This window comes from Panulirus ornatus, chromosome 58 (genome assembly GCF_036320965.1).
Source record: "Panulirus ornatus isolate Po-2019 chromosome 58, ASM3632096v1, whole genome shotgun sequence".
Lineage (NCBI taxonomy): Eukaryota > Metazoa > Arthropoda > Malacostraca > Decapoda > Palinuridae > Panulirus > Panulirus ornatus.
In genome coordinates, this window is record NC_092281.1 from 14,327,914 (window position 1) to 14,342,044 (window position 14,131).

The 14,131-nt window shown below is 49.3% G+C and overlaps 1 protein-coding gene across 2 annotated transcripts in view; it reads right to left on the bottom strand.

The window, feature by feature from the left end:
* unc-5 overlaps positions 1-14,131 on the bottom strand; it is a 568,549-nt gene that overhangs the window by 22,917 nt on the left and 531,501 nt on the right. For both annotated transcript variants that reach the window (XM_071695362.1, XM_071695363.1), the window contains 2 exons: positions 10,060-10,224; positions 2,474-2,527 (listed from right to left, as the gene is read on the bottom strand). In XM_071695362.1, the coding sequence (XP_071551463.1) occupies positions 2,474-2,527; positions 10,060-10,224 (219 nt within the window). The remainder of the gene's footprint in view (positions 1-2,473; positions 2,528-10,059; positions 10,225-14,131) is intronic.

Below are 14,131 nucleotides of genomic sequence, written 5' to 3' on the forward strand. Positions count from 1 at the left end.
TGTGTGTGTGTGTGTGTGTGTTTATTCACACACCAGGGTGAAGGCACTGTGCGTATGCAAAGTTAAGAGACGGGGGCAACACCAGTGTTGCACTCTTTCTCCCCGTGACACACACAAACAGTAATCACACACCCGCAAGATTTATATACTACCGTTGACGGGAAATCATACACAAGGTTCGCGATAAACGAACCCCAGCTCAGCGAACTGACGAGGACATAAAAAGGTGTTCACCACGACCCCGACACTTCCATATACGCGGCCGCAATGCCCGACCACTAACAACCCTGCCTCATTAGGTGTCTGGGAGGTGAACATGCAAGCCCAGGTCTCTCTGGCAGTGTGTCGGCTACTTCGCGAAAAGGGCGGCACCCTTTGACCCCTGCCGAGAGAGAGAGTGGACCCCTGTCCTATGACCCCCCGCCGGGAGGGAGATGAGTTTCCCCTGCACTCTACCTCTTCTGTCGCCCTCATCACTGGCAATGAACACCGGCGTGATAGCGTCGGGTCCTGGTGTCCTGAAATGAGATGGTCGGACACAAAGTACGCCAGTCATCAGACACACTAAATATCTACTTTGCCACACATCACTAAGGTGACAGATGACCAGGCTTTAGAAATGCAGTCATGTAACGTAGCAAGACACAGACACACACACACACACACACACACACACACACACACACACACACCCATACCACCATCACAAACCATGAAGTCATCATCTCCACGACTGGAGGACGCCTGGACCCTGCCTGTGGGGGGTGAAGACTCACGAAGACTGCACCAGGTATGCACCAGCCCTGAAGACAAGACTTCATACACTCCGTGGGCGACACTACACCACAAGACGATCTCAGGACAAAGGCTAAATAATACGACACCCAAATCTCTGGACTGGATCACACCCGATGAGTCGATCTCAAACACATCCTAACACCACGGGCCGACCTCACAACATGACAACCTACCTACAAGGACACTCAGGCTCCAGCGGTGATCAGAAACATGAGGCATGAAATTCAACCAAAGAAAATGGAGAGCTTGGGAGCGCGGAAGGTTAAGCTATGTCACTATCAACCTGAAGGGAGCCAATTACTGGAGTCTTCCTGTGTGAGATTGTAAAGTCCTCTCTCTCTCTCTCTCTCTCTCTCTCTCTCTCTCTCTCTCTCTCTCTCTCTCTCTCTCTCTCTCTCTCTCTCTCTCTCTGTGTACCCCTGAAATAGAAAGAACCGAGCCATAAACTTGCCCACGTTGAAAGAATGGAACTGGGGGCGACATGCGACATTTCCATGAGAGAGAGAGAGAGAGAGAGAGAGAGAGAGAGAGAGAGAGAGAGAGAGAGAGAGAGAGAGAGAGAGAGAGAGAGAGAGAGAGAGACCCAACAAGAAACTGGAGTAGAGGCAGGTGAAACAAAAACAAAAAAGATAAATACATGTGTAGTAGTAAAGTAATGGGCGAGCAGAACGAATTACGAGGAGAAACGGTGAACGAGGAGAAGAATTCAAGCAATGGTCGGACAGAAAGATTAAGAGACGTGGGTACCTCTCGTGTACGAGTCCTCTTCCTGTGTGAATAAATAAGACGTCATTTGAATCAGTCATCACAGTACTGGCGGGGCCGTGGACCCGCATCCCTGCAAGCTGCCTTGTTGTACCTCCCTCTCCCTCCTGCCCTTTGTCTCTCTCCCTTACGTACAAGACAGATAAACATGCAACACCGGTGTATCCCACCCTAATACCCCCATCCCTTCCCCCTACAGAAAAAATATTTCTAGTGAAACACAAACGAAATACAAACATGTCGAGCCGAAGAATTCGCCGACTTCTACCAAGGCTGATTATATTCATCGGAAACTAATATAAAATTCCGACAAGACGCGAAGGCATCCATCACATGGCAGCCTGTTGGGAGGAGAGGGAGGCTGCTCTCGGTGAAGGAGGTGTATCCCACCCCCTTCTCGGCAGATGAGGCCCAGCTCGACCATCTGGCAGGTCTTGTAATGAGCACAAGACAGAATTTTAATTTGCCCTAAGAAGGTGATCCTCGAGATGGATAGGGGCAGAGGCGAGACAGATGATGCGCTGAGAGAGAAAAAGGTACGGAGGAGAAATCGGGAGGGGGAGGAGGGCGAAGGGGAAAAATGGTGTTGAGACGATGAGGAAGGGTGAGTCCAACAGAGCTCACTGGAAATACGGTGGTGAGTAAAAACGCGAGAGGCTGAGAGCGCCAGGGTTATGACTTGGTTCTCCCCCGCAGATGAGTCACCGTCCCCCGCAACCTAGCCAGACGCCTGGGTCCGCCAACACTCCCACCGTATCTACGCAGTGTACGCGCTTCTAACCAACGGCTAATGCCGTACCCAGTAAGAAAAATCTCACCCAACAGGAACTCCAATCCCAGGAGAAAAAGACCTCTTACATATAAGGCGATGCCATCCTGGACTAAATTCCAACTTGGGGGCATTCCTTACCTTCCTCGGTTGTGCTCTTGTCTCCATACATCCTCACCGACGACCCTCGACCACCTGCAGAAGAAAGGCAACAAGAATTAATGTCCTCTCGTGAGATCCCATTATTTCCTCTTACATATAAATAACGATGACCTTAACGGGATTTTGAAAAGGAGGGGCACCCCAGGTTGGGAGAGGGTTAGGCTTGGCCCAGCCCCCTGGTTACTCGTAACGATCCTCCTTCTATTCAGTCAACATATACGTATGCATGACATAAAAATTATTCATCATTCATGAGAGAAAATAGTCTACAATCAGAAAGTCTGTGTAAGGAGGAGGAGAGGGAGGTGGAGAGTCTTGTGTCCTGCTGTTTCCACACCATAACCAGGTACCCACAGGCGCAGTCTACCCGCACCCAGCAGGGGTTTAAGTTGAGGAAAGCCATCAAGACCTCACCAGGTCCAGGCGCTGAGTGAGTGGCGTCGTCTGCAAGCCTCACCAGGTCCAGGCGCTGAGTGAGTGGCGTCGTCTGCAAGCCTCACCAGGTCCAGGCGCTGAGTGAGTGGCGTCGTCTGCAAGGCTCACCAGGTCCAGGGGTCCAGGCCTCAGGTATCAATGGGTAAAAGCTAAGATCCCTTGGAACACCGTGGGTAACCATACCACAATCGTCCCGCCCGGGGCACCACAACCATCCTCAACCCTCTGACGTCGTCGACGTCTATATCCATTTGTGGAGTCCGCCGGTTCCGGTCCTCGACCAGGGCCCAGGATGGTCCTGGGGTAAGGATTGGTGGTGGTTTGGGGTGAGGGTGGAAGAGGTCCTAAACCCACATATATGGGAGGGGCGACGGGGCATGACGGTGACGCCCTTCCTCGCTCGTTTGCCCCAACAGGATAATGATCGCACCAAGATAATTCACTTCCCAAGGTATAAGAGGTCTGGTGAAGTGTGCAGTGGGGGATGGTGAGGTGAGGTGAGGTGAGGTGTGTGTGTGTGTGTGAGAGGCGGGGAGAGGCACTAGTTATCCTGGGGTATGACGGTACACCTTCTTCACACATGACACCAACTCTAGACCCTGCCGGCAAGCCAGGTGATTCAGGGCAGGAATGCTTGCTGGACAACACGTCACGTCGAAGGAAAGACGTCGAGGAGAGAGAGAGAGAGAGAGAGAGAGAGAGAGAGAGAGAGAGAGAGAGAGAGAGAGAGAGAGAGAGGTTCCACATCAAGTACGAAGAAGTACAGGATAATGGCAAGAAGCGTGAATGAGAGTCCTCTGCCTTCCTCATCCTAACAAGGTCCAAGAAACCTGGCTGGGACACACTCACCATTTATCACCACCTCCCCAGCCCTCCAGGGGGTCCGGTGAGGGCAGACAGGCAGGAGAGATGCCCCAGCAGGTGAAGCAGGGACGGAGTCATTCAAATACCTAAGCAAAACATATGATTTTATGAGGAGTTTATACCTCTGGATATCACTTGACTCTCGAGACTCAGCAGGATAAAGAGGAGGGAGGAGGCGTAAGAAAAATAGAATAACACGGAGGAGGAAGATGCTATAGAGTACCCACAAAGGAAGAAATGAAGTGGGTAGAGGGAGGAGAGAGGGACAATATATGGCACACAGCTGAATGCCTCCTCCACAACCCCTATAACCCTCCCGTTGGCTATGGGTATCCTCTGCAGGGGGTAACAGCAGGGACACTCGCCGCAGCAGCAACAGCACCAGTACAGCAGTGTAACAGTTCCACCAGTAACAGCAACAACATCAATGACCATTTGTCGTGCAGGGCGACCGTGGGGTAACCTTGCCACTGCTCCTTCCTCACCCCTTCCATGTAATGACGACATGTAAACTACACAGAATTACCACATCCTATTTCTGCGGCACATTTCTTCTTCCCCCCCTCAGTGTCTCCTACACAGCTTTCCCTCCTGCAGGAGAGATGACTGCCCGCATGGCGTATGGTTTTCGGTGTCCAGCTGCGTGAGTAAAAATTGTTTCCCTCCCTTCAAACGATCAAGACTCAGGGATCCAGGCTTGTACCTCCACCTGTGATGTTAGTACTTGAGGATACCGAGGGAGAGGATGCCCAGCAGGTACTTCATCCCAAAGACGAGGGCGTTCAAACTGGCGTGCACGGTTGCTGAGGTACGTGCCACGCGAGGAGTGTAATGGTAGCAACAAACAAGCCGTCCAGCCTAGCCCCGCCCTATCCCATTTCAGGCGTCAGCCCCAGGCGCGAGTAGGCTAGGTGCTTAGAGGGGTCAGAGGCGCCCCGGAGCTGCCACTGACGGTGGCATAGTAAGAGACTGGAGAGGCAGCCAGTCTAGTCACGGAGTGGCCAGCGTGTAAGGCTGAGTGGTGCTGGCGTGGGATGTGGATATATGAGGGAAGGAAAGAACAGCTGGATATGAAGTGGCGGGAGGCAGAGCTGGATATGAGTGGGGGTACAGCTGGATGAGAATGGTGGGAGGTACAGCCGAAAGGGATGAGTGGAACGTGCAGCGGAGAAGAAGAACTGGGAGGCAGAATCGCAAGAGACAAAAGTCAGAGCTGGAGGAGAAAGGAGGAGGAGGAGGAGGAGGCTAGTTTGGCAGACAGACAACTTCCAGAATACTTACGCAAGCCTTCAGGTACCATCCCTCACCATCAGGTTCACTACCGTGGGAAACACCACCATGCTCATCTTCACTACACCCTTATGGGTTAGGTCAAAGGCCATCTTCACTGCACCCTCGACACCACTGGTTTCTGACTCAGCCCTCATGGGTCAGGTGGTATAGAGATGCGTTCAACCTATGCCAGCCTTTGACTTGACTCTTAGGGGTCAGGTCAAATGCCCTCTTAATAAACCCTGAACTTCAATGGTGATAATCCAACCTTTATAAGGATCAGGTCAAACGCATTATCACAGTCTTTGGGGTTAAGCGTGCTCAGTGACGGGAAGAAGAAAAACAAAGGGAAAACATTTACGTTTTCCTTCGTAAAGCGGAAGGAAACACAGGCTGAAGAAAACGACTCCACAGGTTTTATAACGATGACTATAGATCAAGTGTCCTCAAACAACAGCACCGATTATTAATTACATGAAAGTATATCAATACCACAGTTCGTGAGTGCATTCACTGAAGTATATCAATACCATAGTTCGCAAGTGTATTCACACAAGTACCTTATTTGCGCCACAGTCCATAAGTGTATTCAGAAACGTGTATTATCAAATTGCATTTATCAAAGCCGTTCTAATAACTTACGAAAATTCACGTCTGATGCAACAAGTTTCTGTCAGGAAACTACAGTGTCTGGCGGATAGGCAGATGGCACGCTCCATACATACATAAGAAAAGCTACCTCCCTGCAGGAGGATCCCATGCAACGGCTCGTGGCAGGAGACTCAGGGTGAGGTGAGGTGGGAGGCGGCACCTCACGAAACCTTCACACTCACGAGCCACCCACACACCTGTCGTCAGACATGACACTGGGACCATGTCAGCATTCCTGCAAACCTGTTCATTACACCCACTCCTACGGTTAGTGGCATGGGGTCGGAGGGATGGTGGCCCCGAAACTCCTCCTTATCGTACACGTCTGGAAACTGGGGCCCCCTTACCTAAGTTGTGGGGCCTAGTCACAACTTAGAGCTGTCAGACCCCCTCAGGAGCAGGACATGTGTCAGCGTGGCGGCAGGCAGGCAGGCTGGGCACCCTCACCCTCCACAGCCTCCCTCCTTTCAAAAAAAATCTCCCTCTCCATCTCACCTCTGCGGGGGATGTCGGAATGAGGGAGATCAACGTCACTCTGGCGTGCTGGTGGAGAATATTAAGTGTTGTACACCTGCTACAGATATGGTTGTGGTGGGTGTGGTCCTGGCGGTTGTCGACGTAAAGCAGCATCAGGTCTTGGGGTTGTTTGCAGCAGGCCTGGGAGTCTGAATGGCACTGTGTACCTGTGTCATCTTTCTCAGGTCAGGTCACCACCACACACACGTACACTCGGTCAGGTCAGCACCACACACACACGTACACTCGGTCAGGTCAGCACCACACACACACGCACACACTCGGTCAGGTCACCACCACACACAGGTACATTGACCCCGACTGTTTCCGGCCAGACAGGTAACCTTGCTTCCGGTCTATTGGGGGGACCAGCCACAACCTCGCATTGACCCTATCGTTTATATACCCTTATCGGTACAATCTACAGGCTACGTACTCTTAATCTCCGACAGTGTTCAACATCCTCCATGGCAATTAAGTAATCATGTGATGCATCTAAACTGCAACAAAGATTCAACAAACATCAAAATTAACTCAACACGTCTGCTGAAGTAGGCAAGTTGAAAAAAAAAAATCCAACTAACTCTTATTTTCGAAATTAAAAAAAGATAGAATTGCTAGCAAGTGAGACCATAAGCAGTGGTCCTCACTCGCCAAGTGTTGAACCAGTAAATGTAAGACTCACTTCATCTATTTACCGAGAGACGTTCTGCGCTTGAGGAACTGTCTCTTACTCACCCACCTACAAATTCCTCAGTGCGGTAAAAAGCCGCTACCATACCACGTACCGTGTTGGGTCCGGCTCCCCCCTAGCGGAGTGTGGCAGCTACCATGACGGATGAGGCCATTGATACAGCGGACCTGTCGTACGTACACCCGTGCCCATATACCCGCCACACCACACACCATCAACCATACAGTGCCGTCACTACTTGGACACTGGCATTACATCGACACTTCCCAGTACCACCACAGCTCCAGCCACCTGCCCATCAGGGCTCCTCACCCACACCACAGTAATTCTGGTACATGCCACTACCGCTTCCATAATGACATCTACACCAAAGCAACCTCCGTAAGCATCCTCACACCACCATAACCCCACTCCCACACCACAGCCACCCACACAGAACCGTACCACCACCACTACAAGCCTCAGCTTCAGGTGACTGGCTGGTCGAGTCTTGAGCGTCCTCTCCCAGCAGGTTCCCGGGTCAGGGCAAGGCATCACCCCACACACATCACACGCGGCATCCCCTCCCTCCCTCGCTCAACCGCCGTTCCAACATGAGAGTCTGACATCAAACTCCCCGGAGTGAAGCCTTCCAATGGCCTTAAATTGCACCTCTAATGCGCTCGTTATCTTTCCTTTGACTTGTTGGCAATTTGTGAGGGAGGAAGACATATACAGTCGCAATGACAGGCTTCGAAGGGTCTATACCAACAGCTGTAAAGGCTGGTGATTTAGCTGTCATGATGCCACAGAACACAAACAAACAGAAGCAGACTACTGTAACCTCCTTCAGCCGAGCTAAACATTAGTATCAACAAGTGAAATTTACAAAAAAAAAAAATCATTTTCGTTTACTGGAAAACATGACAATCCTTTTTTCCAGTATGGGGGAAACCTGGGTTACTGTTTTTCTTTTTTTTTTCATAAACTCCATAAACATGGCTGAATCTCATCGACCGAGTGGGTGAGCATACAGAATATGGAAAATGTTTTTTTTTCCCAGGTACATATATACATGTGTAATGCCGCACTGGTGTCCACTTGCAGCGAGATGGGATACGTTAGCGAGCTACAATACACATCCTGGCTATTCTCACACACCAACTACGCAGTCTGAACTGTTAAGGCAACAGACGCGTGTGTTCCTGCATGTATTAAGTATATTACGGTCGACGTTTTACTTTAGATATGCCTGTATTCGAAGCGTACGCCCCGATTTGTTTACTCGACTTTTCGATGTATATGCCTAACACATTCTCTTTCTCCCATGTATATATACATTTCACCTACAGGTATATACTTGAGCGGGAAAACTGTTCTTAGCCCATGAGTGCATAGGCCTAGCACTTGACTTGGCTCTTGAGGGTCGGTTAGGTCAAGGGTCAGGCCATTATAACCAAAGGTCATACCGTCGTGCTCAAGGGGTTAATAAATGCTGTCACCCCGGAAGGTGAACCTGCCATCCGTGGGCATGATGAGTGACTGTGTCCCGGGCAAAACACAGGATGATGAATGAGGGTTGTATGAGGCAGGTCGGTGGGAGTAATGCGGAGGGAAGGACGAGAGAGAGAGAGAGAGAGAGAGAGAGAGAGAGAGAGAGAGAGAGAGAGAGAGAGAGAGAGAGAGAGAGAGAGAGAGAGAGAGAGAGAGAGAGAGAGAGGAATGGGTTGATCCCGTGAGGATATAATGGGCGAGAGATGGCTCAACCACATACTGCAGAGAGGTGGTTCATAGGATGCGAGTATTTCAGGGAAAAGTAATGGTGGTACAGTTCAGTAGGAGTAATGGGCAAAAGTAATTTAGCGAGTGAGTAATGGGGTCAGACTGTCTCGTGAGCATGAGGTGAGGCAGTTCAGTAAAACTCGTAACTGCGAAAGAGTAACAGGGTTGGCTGGTTCTGTGAGTGATGGGGGAGTGGGGGGATGTAGTTCACATGGGATGAGGCAATTCAGTGAGAGTAATGGGGCGATGTAACTGAAGGAGAGTAATGGGGGTGTGTCGTCGTTCAGTAAAAGCAATGGGTTTGGCGATCCTGATGTATTTAAGAGTGATGTGGAAGGAGCCCAGTAGTTGAGAAAACAGTGCAGCGTGGAATCGAAAACAGATGAAATCCAGGTCAGACGCTCCTGGAGTTGAAAGGATAATAAGAGCGAGGACCATACATCTGAGAGGGGGAATGAAGACCCTGTAGTTGAAAACAATGGGAGTGATAACCGTGCAGTTGAGATAGCAATGAGGCGAGCCTCCTGTAGCTGAGATCGTAATGGGGGTGAGGTCCTTGTTACACAGGGCTGATGGAGCAAAGCGGTCCTCCCCCTTAGTATGCTCTACAGCTGCGATGGGAACGCACACACGCGTGGAGAGAGAGAGAGAGAGAGAGAGAGAGAGAGAGAGAGAGAGAGAGAGAGAGAGAGAGAGAGAGAGAGAGAGAGAGAGAGAGAGAGAGAGAGAGAGAGAGAGAGATATGGGGGGTGAGTATACACACGCACATAAAAACAGCCACAGAGCTATATACCCACACATACATACGAACTTTAAATCACGCCTCCCCGATAAAATAATTTCTCTTCCTTTTTTTTTTATATTCGCTTTTCTCTCGGTATTTACAGAGTGGATGGCTGCAGTATTTTCACGGCGTACTCCCCTAAAAGTGTGCCTGTACTTCGGGGGCCATGGGACAGCAGCGTGGAACCGACACCATGTCGGAGCTCCGTCGAGTCCACTCGTCCTTTGGTGCATGAAAGACGCAACCTAGCAGGGGACACAGACACCTTCCAGAGCAGGAGCATCAGATAACAAGGGCAATGCAGCACATAATCACAGCGGCCGGGGAGTGTGCTGCTCCTGCAGCATGTGCAGCTGTTCCAGAGCAGCCGTAGCACCAGCAGCGACACAAACACAGGGACACACGACTGCAGGAAACACGGCACCAATAACAATCACCGCCATTCTCGGCTTGGGACAGGGCTAGTAGCGGGAATGGTAGGGAGAGGGTCGTACTCACCGAACCATACGACCCACTGCAGTAACAACAAGGTGGTCGTACTACTAAAAAAAAAAAGGAAACGAGAGAAAGAGAGAGAGTAGTACTCACCACGACACATTCCCCCGGTACAGTTGGAAGAGGCGAAGTCGTCCCCGAGGCAGTAACGCCCTCCGTGCTGGGGCGCCGGGGAGGAGCACGACCTCTGGCGGTGGTGGCGACAGTCGGGACCACAGGTGGACCACGACGACCACGAGGCCCACGACCCGTCCACCGCTGCAAGGGGGGAGGAGGGCACCACCGTGCACGATTAGTGACCACCACAAGTAGTCGTACATGGCAGGTGTAAGTTAGGGAAGGAGGGAGGGAAGGTAGGAGGCAGGCTAGCTATAGTGATGGTCGTGACTAGGTTAACCCTATGAACCAAACTAGCATTCTTTACACTAATTATATATAAATATATACAACAACAGGTGATTATCACTTTGTTATAAGAGTAAATGTAATCAACAACAATAATATCAACGACAACAATAAATACTAGCTCTATAGAAGGATATAAAGAAGAAAAATACGAAATAAACTTCAGTTAGAAAAACACTTGAAGTCATTATTCAATGTAGTGGTAACAGAACCTAAACAGAAAATGTTTTATGTACGTACCATCTATGGCCACTCCCTCCTGTCGGTTTGGCAATCAAATGTATAAAAAAAATCAACAAAAAAATATAAATAAATAAACAAACCACTCAGGAAATCGCAAGGAAAATCTTTTAAAACAACAGAAAACAGTCGGAGGTATGTAAATACATGCGTGTGGGATGAAAACGTGGCAAGAAAATGGTTTTAGGTTAGGGAACGCGGCGTTCTAAGTGTTAGGTTCCTCACGGTAACTGTGTTGGAGTAAAAGTTATTATTTTGAGGGTGAACCTGAGCTAATATTCTAAGTGGGTCAGGCGGGGTGAACGACTGTTGGCTTCCGTCTAGACCTGGTTGGCGTGCGTGTGAGCGAGGGAGCCGACCGAGCCCGCACATGCGCTGTCAGGATTTTGCTTTCTCGGTATTTACTGAGGGCCCCCTGTTTCACCCCCCCCCAATTCATGGAGTTTACGATTTTGTATCCTGGGTTTATGGAGAGTCCAATACTGTACCCTAAATATAGAGAACGCTTAATGTTATATCTTCCAGCTTTTAAAAGAATTCATCCAGGTTTTGTGTCTTCAATTTTTACGGACAGTCATTTGTTTTCTACACGGAAAAAATAAATAAACAAATACATAAAGTCTGCGTCCAATGCTTTAAGGACGTTCAAAGTTTGTATCCCGAGTTTATGGCAGGGTGTCCAACTTCTGGGTGGCCGGGGCGGGGCGGGGCGGGTTGGGGCGGCCCAGCCCGACGGCCCTTCCTGCCTCGTCATGAGGCTTTCGCAGGCGAAGCCACCCACCGCCCCAGCCACCACCCATGCCGCCCATCATACTAGCTGGGTGGGTGGGTGGCAGTGGGGGTTGTACGCCCGTATGCCATCACCGTGAACGCAGCAATGGAATGCCATCAAACAATTTCTACCTCTATAGAATAATTACGAACTGCACCATTCTTTTTCTTTTTCAAAAGGCTCGTTTTCTATATCCTCCCAAAACCCATGGGATAATTTCTTGCCTCCTTCCTTGTGTTATCTATTTCTTTAGCCCTCTCTGTATTTCACGCTGGGCCTGACCTCGATGAAGACATGTGCCTGCGACCAGTCTTCGAGGGAAAACAAAACATCACTTGAGTCCCGACGTCTCCGTGGTCGACCTGGCGACAGAGAGAGATGATCCCACGGTGGTATTCAAAAGAGCGGTTTCGAAACCACTAAGTACGACCACGAGGCTCAAAAGACTAGCGTTACCACCTCTGGAAACGTTACCAACGAAGTTCACTTCATACGGTGTAGCACCAACACAAGTCTTATCTTTCCCCAATATGATCAGCTAACGAAGCTGACAGACGCTGCACCTGGAGTTATTCTCCAAGTTAATAATTTGTGTAAGTGATTATCGCTTTGTGTCCCCGAAAGGAAGTATATAACTTTAACATTCTTTTCCATATATTTTTTTTCATCTTTTTCCAAACACTTTTAAATTCTTTAATAGGTATATTCATAGCATTATGAATCAATATTCCTTTTTTTTTCGATACATCAAATTGTTCTCCATATTCTTAATACGCTTATGAATGCCATTCTTATATTTTCCCTCAGGAAAACTACTAAATGTAAAAACAATAATGTATGGGAATCCAGCAGTCGAAACTCTCCGAAGGGTATGTTAACAACAGACGTCTGTCTGTATAGCACTGGTCAAAACTATGTGTTTTAAACTTAGTCATCTTTCACCACGCGTGACAATATCAGACGCTCAACCTAACTCACTAAAACCGAAGTTATAAGTGTCAAGTTATCTTTTCTCTTTCAACCTCAACTCATTTAAGTAAACTTTTGAGCTGCCCATCCATTATAAATGCCACGATCAATCATACAATGAGAAAAAGTTAAGTATTTCTTTTTTTTTCTATTCTGTCCATCAACTACAGGATGAAGGGAAGTTGCAAGAAGTGTTTTGAATGAATTCTCTCTCAACTCGACTGGTTTAACTACAGCGTCAGCACCGAGGTTAGCAGGCAGGTCAGGATGACCTGATCACGGCTGAAAAGGTGACGGGAGAAAAGACTGGAATATATATACACACAGTCACATCCCTATGCCATGGACGTCCTATAAGAGCTAGCAACACTACACATCTGACCTGTAGTCAAGCTGAAACACATGGTGGAATAAAGTCTTTTATGCATATCAATTAAGTCTAAGCTGGAGAACAGGTAGGCACAGGTGTGTTGATAAGCAGTATAAAGGTGTGAGAACTAAAATCATTTCGGAGGTAACAGAAGGATAAGTGAGGCAGTTGAGAACGAGGTGCAGAGAGATGGTGAGGGGTTCTTGGTGGGGGTAACACTACGGGGGGGTGATGGTCTACCCTACCACACGTGTGTACTGGGAAGGTAAACCCATTCACATGGTATACCGTGTGAAGGGGTAAACCCTGCCCACTAGTGTGTGGATGTATATAACAGTATATACTGAACTTAAGACTCGTGCGATGGTGGTACCAGCTAACCACACGGCAAGATACCAATGATAACCTGGATATTAATGTTATCACCAAAGCAAATGTTGATAACCGAAGTACGCTACAGTCACGTAGGACTGGGAAATACCTGCCGTGTGGTGAGGTTCCCTCACAGAGTCAGCTCTGTGTGTGTGTGTGATACATAAGGAGGGGGATGGGTTGGTAGGCCCCTCCGTCCATTGTTCAGTAACTGCTGCCGGTCACTACCACCACAAAAGTAATCCCTGGTGTCAGCTATCACGTCCTGCAGGCACTGTGCCGCACTACACGAGTATATCAACTCCATTAACAAGAAATACAACTGTTTACTGTGTGGGAGCTAATAGCAGTTCTAATAAATAGCGAAAATCGCTTTCGTTAAGACAACGGGAAGACAGAGAAGGACAAGAACTTACGACTAATTAAGGGCGTGTGTGAGCCGTGAGAAAGAGGATCTAGGTCTGGGGACGAGTGATTGGGTTTGTGTGTCTTGGGGGAAGGAAGAGCGGGGCTGGTACGGGTTTAGGAGTGACCTCAGGGAGAAGTCTGGGGCTATCGGGGCAAAATATCTGGTCGTACAGTTACGAAGATTGAATACCAGGTTGCTGTTGGGGTCAGCTCGCGCGGCCAGATACAAGGGTCAGATACAGGGGAAACAGAATTGCCTGAAACGCCAAGGGTGCGACAGGTCTAGAGACGCGACACAGGAAACGAGAAGTGACAACGGGGCGTGGCTCTACAGATGAGACACCACTGTTGCAGACGAAGATCTTGACGATGTGACAGGCAAGGAGAAACATGATAGCAAGAGCCATAGCCATATCTACAGCTATGAAGAGAAGCCAGAGCGAATCATAAGGATCCCAGTATGCAAACCAGGGCAGGAGTGTGGGGGGTTCGAGGTCAGCGGCAGGGGGAAGGGAGAAGGGGTGAGCCAGGGCCAGGGACCACAGGTCGTGAGGTACTGGGGGTATGAGGGGACGACGACGCCTCCTCCAGGGCACCGTGTCGCTGAGTTTTAGCGGAGGTAAGTGGTA